Source organism: Erpetoichthys calabaricus, chromosome 11, assembly GCF_900747795.2.
Source record: "Erpetoichthys calabaricus chromosome 11, fErpCal1.3, whole genome shotgun sequence".
In the NCBI taxonomy this organism is placed as follows: Eukaryota; Metazoa; Chordata; class Cladistia; order Polypteriformes; family Polypteridae; genus Erpetoichthys; species Erpetoichthys calabaricus.
Window position 1 is genome coordinate 2,957,501 of NC_041404.2, and position 18,936 is coordinate 2,976,436.

The 18,936-nt window shown below is 36.9% G+C and overlaps 1 protein-coding gene across 4 annotated transcripts in view; it reads left to right on the forward strand.

Annotated features, from left to right (window-relative positions):
• LOC114660138 (matrin-3-like) overlaps positions 1-18,936 on the forward strand; it is a 98,230-nt gene that overhangs the window by 27,570 nt on the left and 51,724 nt on the right. For all 4 annotated transcript variants that reach the window (XM_051933823.1, XM_051933826.1, XM_051933824.1 and 1 more), the window contains 2 exons: positions 4,007-4,930; positions 17,172-17,224. In XM_051933823.1, the coding sequence (XP_051789783.1) occupies positions 4,175-4,930; positions 17,172-17,224 (809 nt within the window). In that variant the 5' untranslated portion in view covers positions 4,007-4,174. The remainder of the gene's footprint in view (positions 1-4,006; positions 4,931-17,171; positions 17,225-18,936) is intronic.

Below are 18,936 nucleotides of genomic sequence, written 5' to 3' on the forward strand. Positions count from 1 at the left end.
CACATTCAAGTTCTACAGAATTGATTTATTTTTCTCATTGTTTAATATTAACAGGGAGCACATCATGCTCTCTAAAGCACAATGTTGTTTGGCTGGGAAGTAATAAACAAAGCTTGGATAGTTCAGCTTTTTCTGTCTGGAGCTAAAAACAGCAAAACCCCAGTCTCATTGTCTGACTTCCCTGTCTTGTTTACTGCGTGACACTGATCTGTTTTCACTGCCGTTTTCAATCTGTCTGATCCATTTTCTCAATATGCTTTGAATATTTGACACTTAGTGGGTGGGAGCATCATACATACAACTGCAATCTGATTGGGTTTCAATATGTAAACTAGGCATTTTATAATGTATTGTTTTTATACTCAAAGCAGCTACATTTTTACTGCAAGTTTAATTGTAACTTCTAGGGAAATTTTCATCTTGCATGCCTCAATGTCAGTTCTTACTTGCATGAGCATTCAAAGATCTTATAAACAAAACTTAGGTTGAATCTCATGTACTAGTCCTGATGTACACCTCTAATGTTAATCTTCATTTGCTAGCTCCATCGTTTTTCACATACTGTATGACTTGAGAGTGTGTGTTGTGGTTCACATTTCTATAAATGAATAATTACCAAGCATTCAGAACAATAACATCTCCTGGAGTCAGGAGTATAGGAAGCTTCTTTCAAGACTTCACAGCTCTGCATAATGTAGTACACACAGACATTTCAATTATGATATATAATCCTGCTTTACTGCTTTAAAAAAATATAACTGATATAAAGAAAATGTAGAAAAATAAAACACAATGCAAGACAGACGTTAAATGGAGAGAAAATGCAAAACCATGTAAATAAATGCATTAACTGTACTGTACACTATGTACTGCCCCATTATGCTCAATGCATCTGAAAAGGTTTAAAAGTCCCTCTCATTCATATGCCAGTATTACTTGTAGGCAGTGATTAAGCCAGAGGTGTCTTAAAATAGATGCCTCTTATTTCTGTAGAGAATACATTTACAAGCACTTTAAAACCATTGGACATAAAATGTAAATCTAATAACATTTCATTGTTTAGGTTAACATTTTCATTGCTTTTGTAAGTGTCCAGTCCAGTCAATTAAATCCCATTAACTGCATGTTTTTGTCTCGCATGCTTTTGACAGGGAACCTTTTGTAATAAAATAATTTAGTCAATAGTAGTATCAGAAAAAGATGTCTTTAGTGTTGTCAATAAAAAAAAATTTAAAAAATCCTGTTCGGCTGAGCATTATTATGGTGTTAACTAGTTATGGAATTCTTGATGATCCTTCAAAAGGGTTAATAATTTATCACAGTAAATTTAATTTTGTTATTTGTATTATCCATTTAATAATAACTTCAACATTTAAACATGAAGGTGTGAGTGTACTAGGATTTTTTTTTTTTTTCACCATTGTACTTAAATGCCATTATTAGCTGGATTTCTCCCTTGCCCTTACACTCCATTTACAGTTATAATACAGTATACAGTAATCCCTCCTCCATCGCGGGGGTTGCATTCCAGAGCCACCCGCGAAATAGGAAAATCCGCGAAGTAGAAACCATATGTTTATATGGTTATTTTTAGAATGTCATGCTTGGGTCACAGATTTGCGCAGAAACACAGGAGGTTGTAGAGAGACAGGAACGTTATTCAAACACTGCAAACAAACATTTGTCTCTTTTTCAAAAGTTTAAACTGTGCTCCATGACAAGACAGAGATGACAGTTCAGTCTCACAATTAAAAGAATGCAAACATATCTTCCTTTTCAAAGGAGTGCAAAGCAAGCAGTCAAAAAAAAAAATCAATAGGGCTTTTTGGCTTTTAGTATGCGAAGCACCGCCGGTACAAAGCTGTTGAAGGCGGCAGCTCACACCCCCTCTGTCAGGAGCAGAGAGAGATAGAGAGAGAGAGCCACAGAAAAACAAACTGAAAAATCAATACGTGCCCTTTGAGCTTTTAAGTATGCGAAGCTCCTTGCAGCATGTCGCTTCAGGAAGCAGCTTGCACAGAAGGTAGCAACGTGAAGATAATCTTTCAGCATTTTTAGATGAGCGTCCGTATCGTCTAGGTTTGCGAACAGCCCCCCTGCTCAATCCCCCTACATCAGGATCAGAGAAACTCAGCGCAAGAGAGACAGAGAAAAGTAAGTTGGGTAGCTTCTCAGCCATCTGCCAATAGCGTCCCTTGTATGAAATCAACTGGGCAAACCAACTGAGGAAGCATGTACCAGAAATTAAAAGACCCATTGTCCGCAGAAACCCGCGAAGCAGCGAAAAATCCGCGATATATATTTAAATATGCTTACATATAAAATCCGCGATGGAGTGAAGCCGCGAAAGGCGAAGCGCGATATAGCGAGGGATCACTGTATACTAATAGGTGGTATAGAATGTCTGGGTACAATTTGTTTTTCAGTCACCAAATGACTTAATGCTTCAGTTGCAGTGCAAAAGTTTTATATGCCTTAGGGAAAAAAAAATTTGTTACTACCATGATGTATGCCTACTTACTATTTGGAAACATCTTATCCTTCAGCCTTGCAACCATAATGTTATTTTAGATTATGAAGTCTATTCATCTAAGATATTGTTGGTGCTTTTAAAACCGTGATTTCAAAATACAGGAAAATAAACTAACACTGCACTGTACCCTTCCTAATCCGCCCTAGCAGTCTGCTAGCAAACATTCAGAAAAAATCTGAAGACAATTTTTAAAATTGCAGGAATACTTTTTTAAAGTTTATAATGCATATGAGTCATTTCCTTGCTTACAGACCTAGTTTTCTGTATTGGCACTAGTGTTATCAAAAATCTATTTATTGGTGCATATCAGTTCTGAAAATTGGAAGTGATACAAATATGTTTCCCAAAGTACTGATTCTATGTATATCAGATACCTGTTGTTGTCTGCTTGTCCTTTTACTGCCTGCACATACATGCACACCCACACCACACTCGCCACACAAAGCAGCAACCCTCTCAAATCTAATCCCAATTAAATAATTTTAAGCTTTATCTACAAATACAGAGATTCTTCCATCATTATCATCATGTATCACTATTGTTGATACTTTGGTTATTACACAAAAAAATCAGTTTCATTCACTCTTAATAGGAATTTAATAATCTCTTTATTATAAACTATTATTGCATTTTTGAGGATCCACAAGGATTCCAAAGGAAACACTGTCTGAACTGTAGGCTGATCAAATAAAGAAGAGTAAATTTCATCTAATGTATGGAACTTCTGCTCACAATAAAATTGCATGAAAATTCTGTGCTCTTTGAAGCAAACTGATACTCGGCCATGTTCAGTGCAGAAATTTTTTCAAGAATGGTTGGAAGATGACTGACTTGACTATTTTAATTATTGGTGTAATGTCCTGCATTCGACTTTTGTATGATTACATCAATGGTAAATGAACAGGATCTTAATTCATATTGATTCCAGTTGAAAAGAAATTGTCTTCCTTTGCTGTAATATACAGTATACTGCCTATAGCATACCATTTTTTTACAGTGTGTATCTGCCACCTTAAATCCAAGATTTATACTTTCCAAATGTTTTGTTCTACAGAATAAGGAAATCTGGTAAAACTGTGCTTTTATTGGATATAGTGTTTTCTTTTGAGAGGTGATACAAGTCTGTGTACTAAAACTGATATTGCAGGGTGTGACAAATTAGCTTTAGTAATTGTTTGGGTAAATATAAGACTATATTTGAAATTTAAGCTTATCCTGTATATTGGCAGGTAAACTATTAAAAAGGTACAAGGGTAAATAGTTTTGGGACTTGGGAAATAATCTTTGGCAAAGCAAATACACTTCTTTGGCAAGGTAATTTTTCACTTTTTTCTTTTTTCCCCCCTCACCATCATTCTCATAACTTGTTGGAAACACTGAATCACAACCCACTAATTAAATTTGAACCTTTTTTGGAGACTACTGTATGGATGCTGAAGACGCATTTAATTCTATTCGATTGTGTTTTTGCAGGCCAGGTTGATATCGGCTCAGAAGAGGAACTCTGCAATTTATATTTGGTTGTTTTGTATGATATTCTTTTTATTTTTTTGCTCTTCATCTGGTGATCCTGTTATTGACTTTTGGATTGCATATCTTTACTGTTTTAATTATAAACAGTAGTTAATTTGTTTCAAAAGGATGTCATACTGGAATAAATCTGTTGACCGGGTGCAAAGAGAGATTTATGATGGGTTTAACGCACGTTCTAACACTTACAGTTCACGTCCATCAATATCTCCTCCTAGCAGACCTAGACCACAAAGATTTGATCATCAGTCAGCACCTGGTTTTAATAGGCGAGATGCCCAGACTTCGTATTCTGAAGATTCAAGTCCACATACGTCAGATTATACTTCTTTTACTGGCTTACCTCGTGCAAATGAGTCTCGCTTTGCAGTGGAGTCTCATGATCATTCTGTCCAAGACAGAACCGTAGCCAATGCCATGGATATTTTAAATAGCTTTGGTCTCTCTGCTGAAGATTTAAATGCTTTAGCTCGTGTTCCAGAGGATTTACTTAATGTGGACTCTCTTCCAGAGCTCATCATGGAGCTCAGGTCACATCGAACTGAAGCAGAACATGCATCTCCAAGCCCAAGAAATGACCGTCCATACAGGGTATCACAAGATACTTGGGAGGAAACAAATCGCAACAGGACTCGTGACCCTAACTCTACGACATCTAGTTACGGTCGTGTAATTGATTACAAGTATGGAAGGGGAAAAGAAGAGTACACCAGATCTAGAGTAAGACATGACTTTGAAGCAACAATGGAAGAAGGCAGTAATCATTATTATCCAAAGTATTCCCGTGATTATTACAGTCCAGAATGTGAATGGACAGACCCTGGTTCTGATCGTGAAAGATCCTACGTGGAAGAACCTTCATACCAGGTAGGCATTTTGTTTTTATTTGTTGTTTATGTAATATTTATTTTAAGCTACATACTTGTGATCCTTTGTGCCAATCCAGGTAAGTGGCCGTTGTATTCTATGATAGAAAAGCTGTGATATTTCTGGACTAACATCTGAGTAAGTAAAAAGTCTTATGAGGCTTTTAGTAATTCTCAAGGTTCTTGATTAATTTTTTTTTGAAAATTATTAAGTTCAGACATTTCAATTAGAAGTTTTTTGTTAAAATACTACAATTTTGCAGTGTTTATTATTTAAATAAATGCAATCAGTTTTTTTTTTTCCTAATAGCAGTTAGACACCCCTAGTCACGTAAGTACTTTAACGCATCTGGACTTCTCTGTTTGGATATTTTGGTTTGTGACAAAAAATTCTGCTTTTTTCACTCTTATTTCATTTTCCTTCTTGTCTGTTCAGAGTAAAGAATCAATACTATGTATCTAGTACTTAGTTTAGTGTTTAAAAAAAGAAAAAAAAAGTGTTCAACTCGCTGCAAAATTATGGACTTCATTAGTTTAACAGAGTAGATCTTATAGTTTAATATGTATACCCTGTAATGCTTTTAAACTTTGTTTGCCAGTTAGTGAGTTAATATAGGTGCTTAATAAACAATAATATGTTCTTGCCATTACTTTTAACTGGCACAGTGCAGAAATCATGATACAAATTCACACTGCCTGACAACTGGCTTCTGTAGGCTATATAAAGTGACTTGAGAAAGTACATTGTTGAGGATGATTCCAAACAATACTCTTGGTTCACAAAAACATACATTCTTTTATAATTTTGCCCATGGTTCCAAACAATCAATGATTTTGTAATTTAAACACACAGGTGTTGAAGAACTCAATTTTTGATATTACCTGAAATGTATGACCTTGTGTAATCATTGGAAGTATTCAATTTTTCTGACCCATTTGTTTTTGGAACACTTATATCGTGTTTCAACGTCAGACATGGTATTATTAAGTTTGTGGATCTGCCTTTCCCTTAAAGATTTTCATCTTAGAGTTTGCATTTTTTAGCTAATATATTACTCGGTGAAAGCATTACATTTTGAGTGTATTTTTTTTTATTTGCTGTTTTAATCAATTTTTTATACTTTTGGGAGTAAGTATTTCAGCAACATGAGTAATAAAGTAGTTTTAGAAATGCAGAATGCAAACACTGCAAGCTCTAAAAGAAACAAAATAGAAAAATCTTGTAGATGTCACTGCAAGCTCTAAAAGAAACAAAATAGAAAAATGTTGTAGATGTGAAGATGGCTTAAGCACAGTGAGGTGAAGTATACTTCATGTAGTGCAAGGGTATGTTTTATACCAAAGATTAAAAACAATAAGAATTCTTCAGTGGGCATATAACAGAATAAAAAATTGAAGAAAAGGCAACTGTATAACACAAGATAATCAGGCCTTTCTCCAAAGTATTGCCTGCAATCTATCAGAATTTTTGCAGTTACAAGGACTGAGTCGGGAACAATTTTCATAATGTGACCCATTAGTCTTAATACTGTATTGCCTTTGCAGTCTTTCCAAATACACCATGCTGCATCCTGGTTGGATGTTTGAGGCAGAAACGAATGTTGGTAAAGATTGGTCATAGGTAGGGCACAGCAGTCGATTAGTTAAGTATACTACTGATTATTCCATCGATTAATTGTGTAATCAGATAAAAAAAATTTTGTTTTTCAAGTGCAATTAATAAATATACAAAAAGAAAATAAGACATCTTTCTTAAAATTAACAGCTAATTGATATCCTTTTTAGAAAAACTAACATTTTTATTGCTTAAATATCAAAACTAAACCCATTTAGTGCATTTAACTGCCATATTACAATCTGGGTTTTAATGACGACATTCTCTGAACCACAAAAACAAATAAATACAAAAATAATATATCAATTACAAATTACTTCCAAAAAAAGTATACATACAGCCTAAATCTAAGGCATAATTCAATAGTAATAATAATAACACGTAAAAATTGCTTTTAAGATGTGCAACTTAAACTTTCAGAACTACAAGATTTAACCTAATTCCAGCTCAGGAGTGACATAAGCGTTTACTGCCAAAAACAAAGAGACAGGGAGAGTTCAAGCAGGATCATATCCCCTGGATAAGATAGATATGGAGTGTGTCTTGTGTGCATAAGTCTTTTAAAGGAGCATGTGGTGATTGCAGTGAAGAAAGGTGAGCATATCAGCATGGTCAGAATTGAGAATAGTTACCTTGTGTCCACTCTGAGGACTGGATGCTTCATATTGAGATGCTGAAGCATTGAAGTTGTGCTGTTGTAATAGGCTAGTTCGGTTGTACAATAGACGCACTATACAGAGTGTTTTTTTTTTTTTTTTTCCCAGCTTGAAATGAGCACAAATGTTTCACACTTTGTTGTTTTCTCTGGCCCATCTGTTTGCTTAACCCTTCACTATTTTCTTTCTCTTTCTCCATTTTTCAGTCCGTGCCATCATATCCTGTGTTCACGTCAAGTATCCACATTCTAAGCACGTTGTGCAACACTAATAATTATTAGGCATGTGCAGATCAATATCAAAGTAATTGATAGTTTGATACCCAAATTCTACTCATTTGGTATTGAGTACCATTAAAACATATTGATTACTATTTTTTTCTGTAAGATATGGTAGCAAGGTTCTTGAAAGGCATAGAGTGTACTAACACACTTTCCACTTTCATGTACTGAAATGAGCAACATGTTGTATGCTGCTGCTTTTTACAAATGCAAATGAAGAATGAACAGTACAATGGCAATACGAGCAGCCCATTTAAACATTTAAAAAGCACACACACAGACCAAGGGAAAGATGTTTGTAAAACATCAAAAAGATGCAAATCTGAAGCACAGTGATTTAGCTACAATTGGTGCCAAATATAGGACATTGTAGGAAAGTTTTCAAAGAGGCATGAGTTGTTATCTGCTACTAGCAGGTTTATATAGATGGGAGTTCACTGAAGACTTATAGTCGAGTTTAACATTTTACTGTTTACCACTCATTAGTACTTATGAAACATAAAGCCCATTGTTGGCATAATGAAGGAATAAGTGTAAAGCATCACTGTCGGAGCATTTTGTCACAGGTTCTGTCAGTTTTGTTTTTTCTGCTAATTAAAATGAAGGGTGCAGTATATCCAATATACATAAAAAAGAAAGTTAAATGGTCACTATGCAAAATGCTTAATAGCTATGCCTGATTTGAAGATGGAAACTTTCATATAAAGCAGTTTTTCTTACTGAAAAACAAGTCTCAGCATATTTTTTAATAAAAATATTATTTTGCAAGTTTAGTGCATTTACATGTACTTTAATTGTATTAGTAACAGCGTCTAGTGTAATAAAATATAATATTTCTACTTAATTTTGTATTGTTAAACTTGTATTGTGCTTCTTTCTGTTCTCACAGCCCAAAGACATGCATGTTAGGTGGATTGACAATGTTAAATAGGCCCCTGGTGGGTGTGTGTGTGTGTTTACCCTGACATGGGCTCTCGCCCTGTCCAGGGATTGTTCCTGCCTTGCATCCGCTGAGGCAAAACAGGATTGATCGAAAAAATGTCAATGTTACTTTTTTTCTTAAGTACAAATTTGAAACTTAACTAAATGTAAAGCTAATATGATAAAATCTTTCTCGATTAAACAGAAGGCCAGAATAAAATTGAAAATGCAAATGTGGGAATGTTGTTTTTTTTGTAAAATAGGGGGCTTCGCCACGCTGCTCGCTTCACTCACCAACCCCTTCCCCCCCCTAATCACCAGCACTTCGTGCTATTGTAAAGATGGGGGCTAAACGCACCCCAAGGAGATGCGGCCACTCCTCCGAAACCCCTCTTAAACAGTGATACATTAGGAAACAAGTAACAGTTGTTTTTTTACCTCCTCTTTGCTCGATCAGCTGTTGGCTTGCAGCTGCTGCCATGCCGTGTGGTCTGAACTTTGGTTGCATGCCCCTTCCAAAACCCACCCCCCTCCCCACCCACCCGTCAACACTATGCGAAGTTGTGAAGACGGGGGCTGAGCTCACACCAAGGAGACAAGGTCGCTCCTCCGAAACCCCTCTTAAACGGTAATACATTGGGAAACAAGCAATAGTTGATTTTTTTTTTTTTTTTTTTACCTCCTCTTTGCTCGATCAGCGGCTGGATTGCTGCTGCTTCCTTGCCGCATGATCTTCATTTCGTGTGGTGCTTCGAATGTTTTAAAAGCCTGTTCAGCACCTGAATATTCAATCTCTTTTCACTGTTCCATTATTTCACCAAGTAATATTTTCAGTTTGTTTGTGCTGATCTTTACTCATTTTTTCGAATTTTCCTACTTCCATTATCTCTAACCTGCTCTGCATGTGTATCACAGGACTTGCTTCCAAAGGTTGTAAGTATGACATGACTTGTCCATCTCACGGGAAGTGTTGCTCTTCAAAAGATCATGTCTTGTTGCAGGAAAAAAGTCTTGTATCGTCGCAAGATTTTTTTTTTTATAATAAAGAGATGTTAATGTTCTAATTGGATCGGATTAAGTACTTTGGTTAAGTGATTGCCTGTTTTTACATTTATTAAACCAATAACCAAATAACTTGGATTACATTTCTTGCTGTCATTCCAGACTACTGCTTCTGGGTCTGAATTGAACTGGCTGCTCTGGGTCCAACTTTTCAGTTCTCAGATCCCTGTCTGATATTCACTTGAAAAAAACTAGTGCTGCTATTTTTTGGCCTTGCTCTGTCTATAATGTGTATATATTATTATTATTATTATTATTATTATTATACATAGCTGAATCTTATCTAAACTGTTTGCCATTAAATTTACGATGAATTGCCTGAGGTCAGTATTGAAATGAATAGTATCATGGTTTAAAATGCTGCCAAACTGCCCTTATAATCTGTTGCCCCTTCTAACACTTGCCTAAATTTAGAATCAAAGATATTCCATTGCCAGAGTTATAAGGGCAAGTTCTTGGATTTCCTAGTTTAGGTCTGCCAGGCAGGCTATCCAGCTTGTAACATATTGATACTAAGATTATTATTTTCATGTTAATAAGCACATGCAAGTAATAATTTCACTGTTCTTTGTGCATGTGATAATGGTCATATATAACCTGCTTATTGCTTATAAGTTAAATGTAGGAAATGACTTGCTGATAGTGAAACTGTTAGGCCATAAAGCTGCAGCCACAAGAGGTGCCAGGACTGAAGTTGAATACCGGTGGTCTAATTAATGTAAAAGAAAAGAAGAATGGCAGAAGTATTGTCTGAGTCTATAAACTGCAAACCTCTGGACAGATGCCAGGCATACTAGATGCCTTGTATATCAGAATGATACTAACAGTATAGTCTTATTACACACTGTGGCACCTACTTGAGAAAGGGAACTTTGGGAAATATTTGGATACGGTACAAAGTATTTTAATTAAAAGGATTACCTTGGGTCAAAATAAAAAGACAAAGTTAGAAAAGGTTACAGATTGGTGTGCCAAGTGGAAAATGTATGGCTGAAGCTGGTGGTAGCTGGGGAATTTCTCCTTGTTTTAGATGAAGATGTTATAATGTAAAAACTTATGAAATGAGAAAAAAGCTTTTTTTTGGATCAAACAAGCTTAACTTCACAGTCACTGCTGTAGTCTGTGAAAACTAGTTCACTTGCATGGTTATTGCACCACCATGCTTGTAGGTGTTTTAAGTGCTTTGTCCATTAATTTTTGACTTTGTTCGCCAACCTGGGAAGTTAATCTGATTGAATGTTTTATTTTTTTTATTTTGTGAGATTTTTTGGTAGGCATGGTCTTGTGTGATTAACTCTGAAAGTTATTGGTAAGTTCATGAGGTAGCTTAGTAACTAGAAAAATTTATTGAAACTCGAGACATGTTTGACATTGTAATAAAATTATTTACTTGAATTTGGGTTTGGCCAATTGAAGAATCTCAGTCCATCCTCCTGCAATCTTACACCACAGTGTTTGTTCATGACCCTTATGCTAGGGTTATGCTAGTTTTATTATCCATGAAACAAGAAGGGTGGTTAATTCCAAAGCAGTGTATTTATAATCTTTTGGCTTTCATTTTTTGTGTCCTTACCCCCAGAAACCTCACCTGGTTGTACCTAGGGCTGGGCAATTTAGAAAAAAAATCTTACCACAGCAATTTCTTTCATATCAGTCAATATCAATCTGTATCACGATATAAATCAAATCATTATTTCTGTCACGCTTAAAGGTTCCTTTTTGTTCCAGAGTAAGATGTGAAGATATTATAAGGTTAGTTTTGGCTTAAACATTATTTTCTGTCAGAAGTTGAACATGACAGATGTACTGTAGAGCATTATGCCACTGTATTTCAAGTAAATAAAATAGGTACAGTATTTTGCGCACCATAAGGCGCACTGGATTGAAAGGCGCACTCTCAATTGCGGGGCTTATTTCTGTACTTAAGCCATACATAAGGCGCACCGTATTATTCGGCGCATGCAAAAACAAGGTAACAGAAGCAAAACAATGAGTTTAGTTAAACCTTATTCTACTACGTATTTAAAAATACACTCACATTGTTTTTTGATCAGTCTGTTGTCACAAATCCATCGAAGTCCTCACCTTCTGTATCTGAATTGAACAGATGGGCAAGTTCGCCATCAAACATGCCGGGTTTCCTCTCGTCATTGTCGGAGTCAGTCTCGTTGCGGGTGGCTGTTCAGCATTGATTCCAGCTTTCGCGTAAGCTCGGACAACAGTCGAAGCAGACACCTTAGCCCAGGCATCCACAATCCATTCACATATGGTGGCGTAACTCACCTGGGGCTGCCTCCCAGTCTTAGTAAAGGTGTGTTCGCCGTCTCTCATCCATCGCTCCCATGACGCTCGCATCTTCACTTTGAACGCCCTGTTTACACCGATGTCCAGCAGTTGGAGTTCTTTTGTTAATCCTCCCGGAATGATGGCAAGCTCCGTATTCATTTGCTTCACTTGTTTTTTCACAGTAGCGGTGATATGGGCACACATGGAGTCGCAGATCAACAAAGACGGTGATGCATGGAAAAACCCGCCCGGTCTCTTCACATACACCTCTCTCAGCCACTCTCTCATTTTCTCCTCGTCCATCCAGCCCTTTGGATTGGCCTTAACGATGACTCCGACTGGAAACTTTTTTCTTTTGGCAGCGTCTTCCTCTTAAAAATGACCATAGGTGGTAGTTTCTGTCCATTACCATGGCAACCAAGAACAACAGTGAAAGCCGACTTCTCATGCCCCGTGGTGCGTATGGATACCGTGCTGGTCCCCTTTTTCTCCACAGTATGGTTCACGGGGATGTCAAAAGTGAGAGGGACCTCGTCCATGTTGGTGATGTGGTTAGGCTGGATTTTTTTGTCGGTAATCTTGTTGCTGCAGTAGGTGCGGAAGATGGTCAGCTTTTCTTTGTAATCCGCTGGCAGTTGCTGTGCCACGGTAGTTTGTGCGCAAATGGCGAGATGGCGCCTTTTCATAAAACGAAAGCACCAAGACGGACCTCCTTGAAAGTGTTCGAGCTTCATGTCTTGTGCTATCGTTATTGCCTTCAGTCGAATGGTGACTGTAGAGACGCTTCTCCCGGCTGCTCTTTGTTCAAGAATCCATTGTTCAAGTTGGTCTTCCAACTCTGGCCACCTCGCCTTGTTCCCGCGGAAACTCTTGTCTTTTTAACTTGGCGCAATTCATTCTCCTGCTTCCTCCACTTCCGAACCATAGATTCATTGATTTTAAATTCTCTCGCTGCTGCTCTATTCCCATTTACAACCGTGTAACTGATAGCCTGTAGTTAAAATTGTGCATCGTAAGCACGTCTCTTCTCTGATGCCATTTTCAGGGTCCTTAGCCAAACAAATGTGGTTTCGCAGTGCACCAGTAGTACAATATACCTACCTGCCGTAGGCGTGGCGGAGGTAAGTGTACGTGGCTTTACGTAATGTTCTGCAATTGGTTTATCGCTGCCAGCGTTCGTAGTGTACGTATTACTACGTCCCTATGTCGGCAGGAAATGGTCCGACAGTCAATCAAGCGGAGCACTTACTAAAATGCACAACATTTTTACAGATTTTGGAACTCAGTGCACACATAAGGCGCACCGAATTTAAAGGCGCACCGTGGATTTTTGAGAAAATTAAAGGCTTTTAAGTGCACCTTATAGTGTGCAAAATACTGTATATATAATAACCTAAAATCTTAATTCTGACCAGTCAAAAGCTTCAAGTGTTACAGGAGAAAACAAACAAAATGCACAACTAAATTCTTTGGTCAATTCCAAATAAATAAAATAGGTTAGGTCAGGTTAGGGAGCATGCACTGTACAGCACATTGCCGCACCCACCACATAACAAAAGAGCTCGGAATCCAGGTTGGCACCCTCCAAAACAGACACATGGTCCAGTCTGAACCCCAAATGACCATCTATCTGCCACAGCCAGGTGTTATGTGGGTGTCCCCTTGGCCTGATGAAACCACTTGGGCCCTCAGCAATGAGGCACTGTGAGCCGGATTACCTTCAGGGAAACACGCCACATGGCTGTAGTGCCGTAACTGACACTCCTTCACCATGCAGGTAATGTGCCTCACAATGTCAAACCAGCCATGCCCAAGGATTCTCTGAAGAGACACAGTACTGAAGGAGTCCAGTCTTTGTCTCAGATCACTGGATAAGAGTCCATGTCTCATAACCATATAGGAAAACTAGAAGCATCAGAACTGTGAAGACTTGGACTGTCGTAATTTTGCAAAGATATGGGGAGTACCACACACTCCTTTACAGCAACCTCATTACCCAACCGCTTCCACCCCATGCTCTCCCAATGCATCCACTGACTTCATAGGAAGAGTCACCAGACACATGAATGCTGCTGCTGAGGTAAGTAAACCTCTCAACTTAGTCGACACTCTCCCTGCAGACAAACATACTGCTGATGGCTGTGTCCAAGAGGTCATTAAAGGCCTGGATCTTGGTTTTTATCCAGTAGAAATAGATAAAATATGTAATACAAAATAAAAAAACTGTTAATTCTGACCTGTCAAAAGCTTTCAATAGTTTTTTGTTGGTCAACTTCAAATAAATAAAATATTCTAAAATCTTAAAGCTTTCAAGTTTTGCAGCAGAACACAAAGTAAATTCTTTGGTCAGTTCCAAATAAAGTAGGTATTAATACAAAATAAAATTTCAAAAAACTACCTCTATACTGTATCTTTTCTTTTGTATAGATTCGAACTGTTTTAAATGATTGGGCAACAAGCCCTCAAATAAATAAGCAAAAAACATTCTGTATATATCCTCGGTACAAATTCAAGCATTTTTCAGATGTAAACAAAAGAGAACATAAACAAAATTGACACATTCACTCACTTGTGGTCTTTTCAGAGACAAAAAAAAATATATTATTTTTGTATATATTTCTGCTCACCAATTTACACTGATAGCTGAGTGAAGTAAATGCCCAAAGCAATGCAGCTGTATATAGTTGTTTATTGATGTGGCCTTCACTATATTCGTCCCACTTTTTGTTGTGATGCACAGTTGTTTGTCTTCATTCAGTCCCTAGGATACAGGACTGACAGAAGTACTTGCATGTCCAGTATGTCTGTATGGTCTTCAGGTAACTAGGCAGTTTGAAGACCTCTGCATTTCACATTCCAATCTTAGTCAATGAGGTGGGTAGTGGGGCTCATATATGGTTCAGATGTGTGACTTGACCATAAATCTGATGTGGTAGTGAAGTATAACACACTTTGCCACTCCCTTTCCACTGTCTCTCTACACTCGGTGTATAGCTAGGGAACTGTCTTTTGAGAGAAATGTTTGCGGCCAGGGAGTTGTTAATGAGGGTCAATTACTTTAATCACCTGCTTAAATCTGACATTTTTGACTGTACTTACTGGCATCATGTGTTTTACAATAAAGTAGGCTATTGCATTTGTAGTAGCACTGGGTCTGTGGTTTTTTTTTTTTGTTTTGTTTTTTTTTTTTTTGTGTAAGGCTTGGTGCTGAAGAAAGTGGTCTGTTGTTGTTGTGCAGGTATCACACTGGTTGTTTTAGGGGGACCAACAGCACTTGCTTGGGTCTGGGACTTGTTGGACTTTAAATAGCCGAAATATCTCCACACTACTGAATTCCTCTGACCCTTCTTGTTAATTATGTCCTCGTTTTTTGAGCCTTGGGCTGTGTCCGTTAGGGTGTCTTCTTCAGTATCACTGATTTTTTTTTTTTTTTTTTTTTAAGTTTTCGTCAACATTTTCTGTTGTCATTTTTTTCTTTTATCTCACTCCCACTCCAGCTGTACTGGTTTGCACGGCTGCACATGTACTGCTGTCAGCTGCTACTCCTACACTCAGTGCTGTGTACGTCAACTGAACCTGATGTGGCAATATAACATATGGAATAAAAGGAAAAATTCAAAAACATAGCTAATTAAAATGCACCCCATTTCTTCTACCTAAAAGTACAACTGATTTGTGTCCATGCTAAAGGTAAATCAAGAGCCAGTTAAAAAAGGACGATTAGGTGTCATTTCCTTATAAATAAAAGGCTTTATGGATTAATATAAATATTATCAGACTTTCATTCTAAGTAAAAGCCATTACTGATGTGCTTCGCCACTGAAAGTTCAATTTAGTTAGCCTGTTAATAACATCTATATTGGGCCACTAACCCCCCACAAGCAGAAGCATGCTCCTTCTTATAGTAACACGAGTCAGACATCAATAATATCCTTGCTCTTCATAACTACATATATTCTGTCTAGCGCTCTCTTTTAGTTGAAAATATTAAGCAGTGATGTCCTCTTAGAAATAGCAGAATTGAAAAATGTACCCACAGATTCTACATTACATCAACAAGAAATTGCTCTTGGGTGACAAACACTATCGACCTTTTATACTTTTTAATCTGCCATGATTTCATGTACAGAGGAGTGGTAATCTATCTTCCAATTGGTGAAAAACATAAACCATCTGGTTGACAAAGGTTGGCATCAGTCTACATATGGGGGTTGATTCATGACGTAGATTTGACAAACTAAACATGCAGATTCCTAGGGAAAACTAATAATTCATGGAGAGGTGATTGATATGTATATATTACTGGAAAGTTTCAGTTCTCTGCTTATATGTGCATCTTAATATCTCATAACATCTTTATTGATTAGCTTTTATTAAAGTGTATCACAAATGTATCGATGCCAATGCATTCAGGCTCTTCAGGCTAAATAAACTTTCCAAATCCTAGCCTTAACTCTGGTAGTCCAGAATAAGTTTGTTTTAGCAATGGAAATTTTTGGCTAGTTTTTTGTTCCAACATCGATTAGTATTTGAAGCTTAATTTGAATACTTAAAACACTTCTTTTGCCTTGAAATATTTTGATGAGTTGTTGACATTTATTTTCTGGTTAATGGCAGATTACCCAACTGTTTCTCAAAGGTAGACTGTTTCATCTCATTCACAATATTACATTCAAGTTTTTTTCTTCAACAATGGAAGAAGTGAAGTCTAGGTTGAGTTGCATACAGAATTTTTACATTTTTGATTGTTTTACTTACTGCTACACAGTGTCAAAAAGTATGCTTGGAAAGGGTATAGAAATAAACTTTTAATTTCTTAAATTTCGTGTTTTTTTTTTTTCCCCCAACAGCAGGAATGAAAAACTAGAACAGGTTATTGTAAGATCACAGAAAAGTAGCATTGTTAAATACAAACAAATTGTATAAAGCTGAATGCGTTTCTGTGACTTTGTCTATAGTGCATATCCACACTATTGATCCTATCTCTGCCAAATGTTGTGCTTATTCCACATTTGTACAGAGGAAGACCCAAACTTCCGAAACCCTCCTGGGAACTTGCAGTGCACCTGTGCTTTACTAAGATGTGTTTCTTTGTTTTGGTGCAGGTGTGCAAAGTTGCTTGCAACAGAGGATTTAGTCCGTGAACTTTTGATTTAGAACCAAAATTTTTCCTGCAGGAAATGTATTTAGTGAGTGCGCTAGCTTAAATTACTAAAATCCTGTTAACTCTGTTATGAAAAGCTGTTTGCTTTATATAGTATAAACATGGGGAGGTATTGTAATGTCCATCAGTTACATAAATTGAAATTGCAGAGAATTTTTGTGCTGTTTCAAGACAAGTCCAGAGCTTAAACTACAGTGTTGTTTACCAGAAGGCTGCATGAAATTCCAACTTTTATTTATCCTGTTTTATTTTTGTAGGCAGGTCAAAGATATGATGAAGAGGATCCTGGACATCCTACATTGGACCGATGGTAAGTTATGTAACTGTAATGCCATGTCTTTGGTCTAATGTTTTCAGTGTATCTGAAGTCATTAAAACTTCATTTCTAACCTCCCTATTGAACCTTTTTTAAGCACCCTTTGTTTCAGAGATTAAAGTATTGACCAATCTGGCATCAAGTATGCGTATTATACCAATCATGTCTTTATAAAGCATAGGTCTATTATAACTTCAATCCACCATGCTATACACATTATTACAGCTACAGTTATAATAATTTGCAATTAAAACACTCATTGATGTGCTCACATGTACTGTATGTTGATATATGTATTTTTGCATATGTGGTTTACCAGGTTAATGGTAATAGAAAACCTAGAAAAGATTTTGAATTCAGAAATATTTTTTGCAGGTCCTTCAAAAGATTAGGAATTTTTTGTTATAATGATAAGTTTTGGAAAAGTGTAGTGGTGTTGACATGTCTTTTTCTGACGAGATAATAGAAATGAGCATATTATCACCTAAAGCCAATGTCGTATTACATGACTTTTAGTCTTGAGAGATTAAACCTGATAACTACAATTACTGATATTGTTGCCGGAGTATGTCAGTTTACAAGATTGGAAATCATTTGGGCTGTCACATTGGATGACTGTGTGATGACTTTTCATCAAAGTTTTGTATTTCGGAAGTATTACAAGCTATTTCCATTTTCTGACAGCCAATAACATGCTCCCTGACTGAGCCAGTTCCCATGTGAAGGGTTTAAGGGTACGGCAAGCACAGCCACAATCCTTGCCCTTTTTCTATTTTTCATTCTGCCTAACTTGACACATCAAGCAGACAAACAAGGCTTTTGTTTGCAGTGTTCAAAACACTTGCTTTCCTTATTAGTCGTCACTGCTTTATATGCATTTTATTTCTTTATGAATGCTCATTGATTGATTGTTGACTGTCATGTACTCAGACCTGTTGGATTGAGTCACTAGGTATGCCACACTGAGCATGTGTTTTCACATTCACAGTTAATGTTCTGTGCTTCATGAAAAATATCTTGTTGTAAATTTGTTTTCATGAGTTGAATTATGGATGGTAGCCCAGTAAGCAGAAATAATCAACAGCAGGGTTTTTCATGATATTGATATTTTTTTTTTTTTTTTTTTTAAATAAGGTCTAAAAAAATATGAAAGTACATCTGTCAGTGGCTTACGGAATTCAAAGAATCTAGGCATACATTAGTGCCGTCTTTCATGCATCCAGTGAAGAATAAGAGAACTTAGTAAATTCCTTAACACTAGAATTACCAGAGCCTACGAAAAAACTCGTAGATCCGGCCCACCTTAAATCGCTTCTTAAAACCGTTCTCGCCTCTCCGCCAGCGTCTTTTGTCATCTAAATGTACTGATAGAGAAGCTGCCAGCAGCCGGCTATTCCATCCCCCCAACGACTTAGAACGTAAACAAGCTTTTCCCAGCTCATGCCTTGATTGATTATCTGGGAGTGAAGTGGAGTTTTAGAGTAGAAATAATAGATTGTTATTTGGAACACACGCATTTCATATGTGTTGCATTTCTACAGCAATCTGTGTAAACGCATTGTTAAAACACAAACGTTTTATATATTCTAGTAGCAAATGACAAAATGTAGGCATAAACTATATAATGTATGAAGCCTGAAGTCCAAATATCAAAGAAACACTTTCACAAAAGGTACAAAAAAAAAGCCGCCTTAGTGTGTGACATT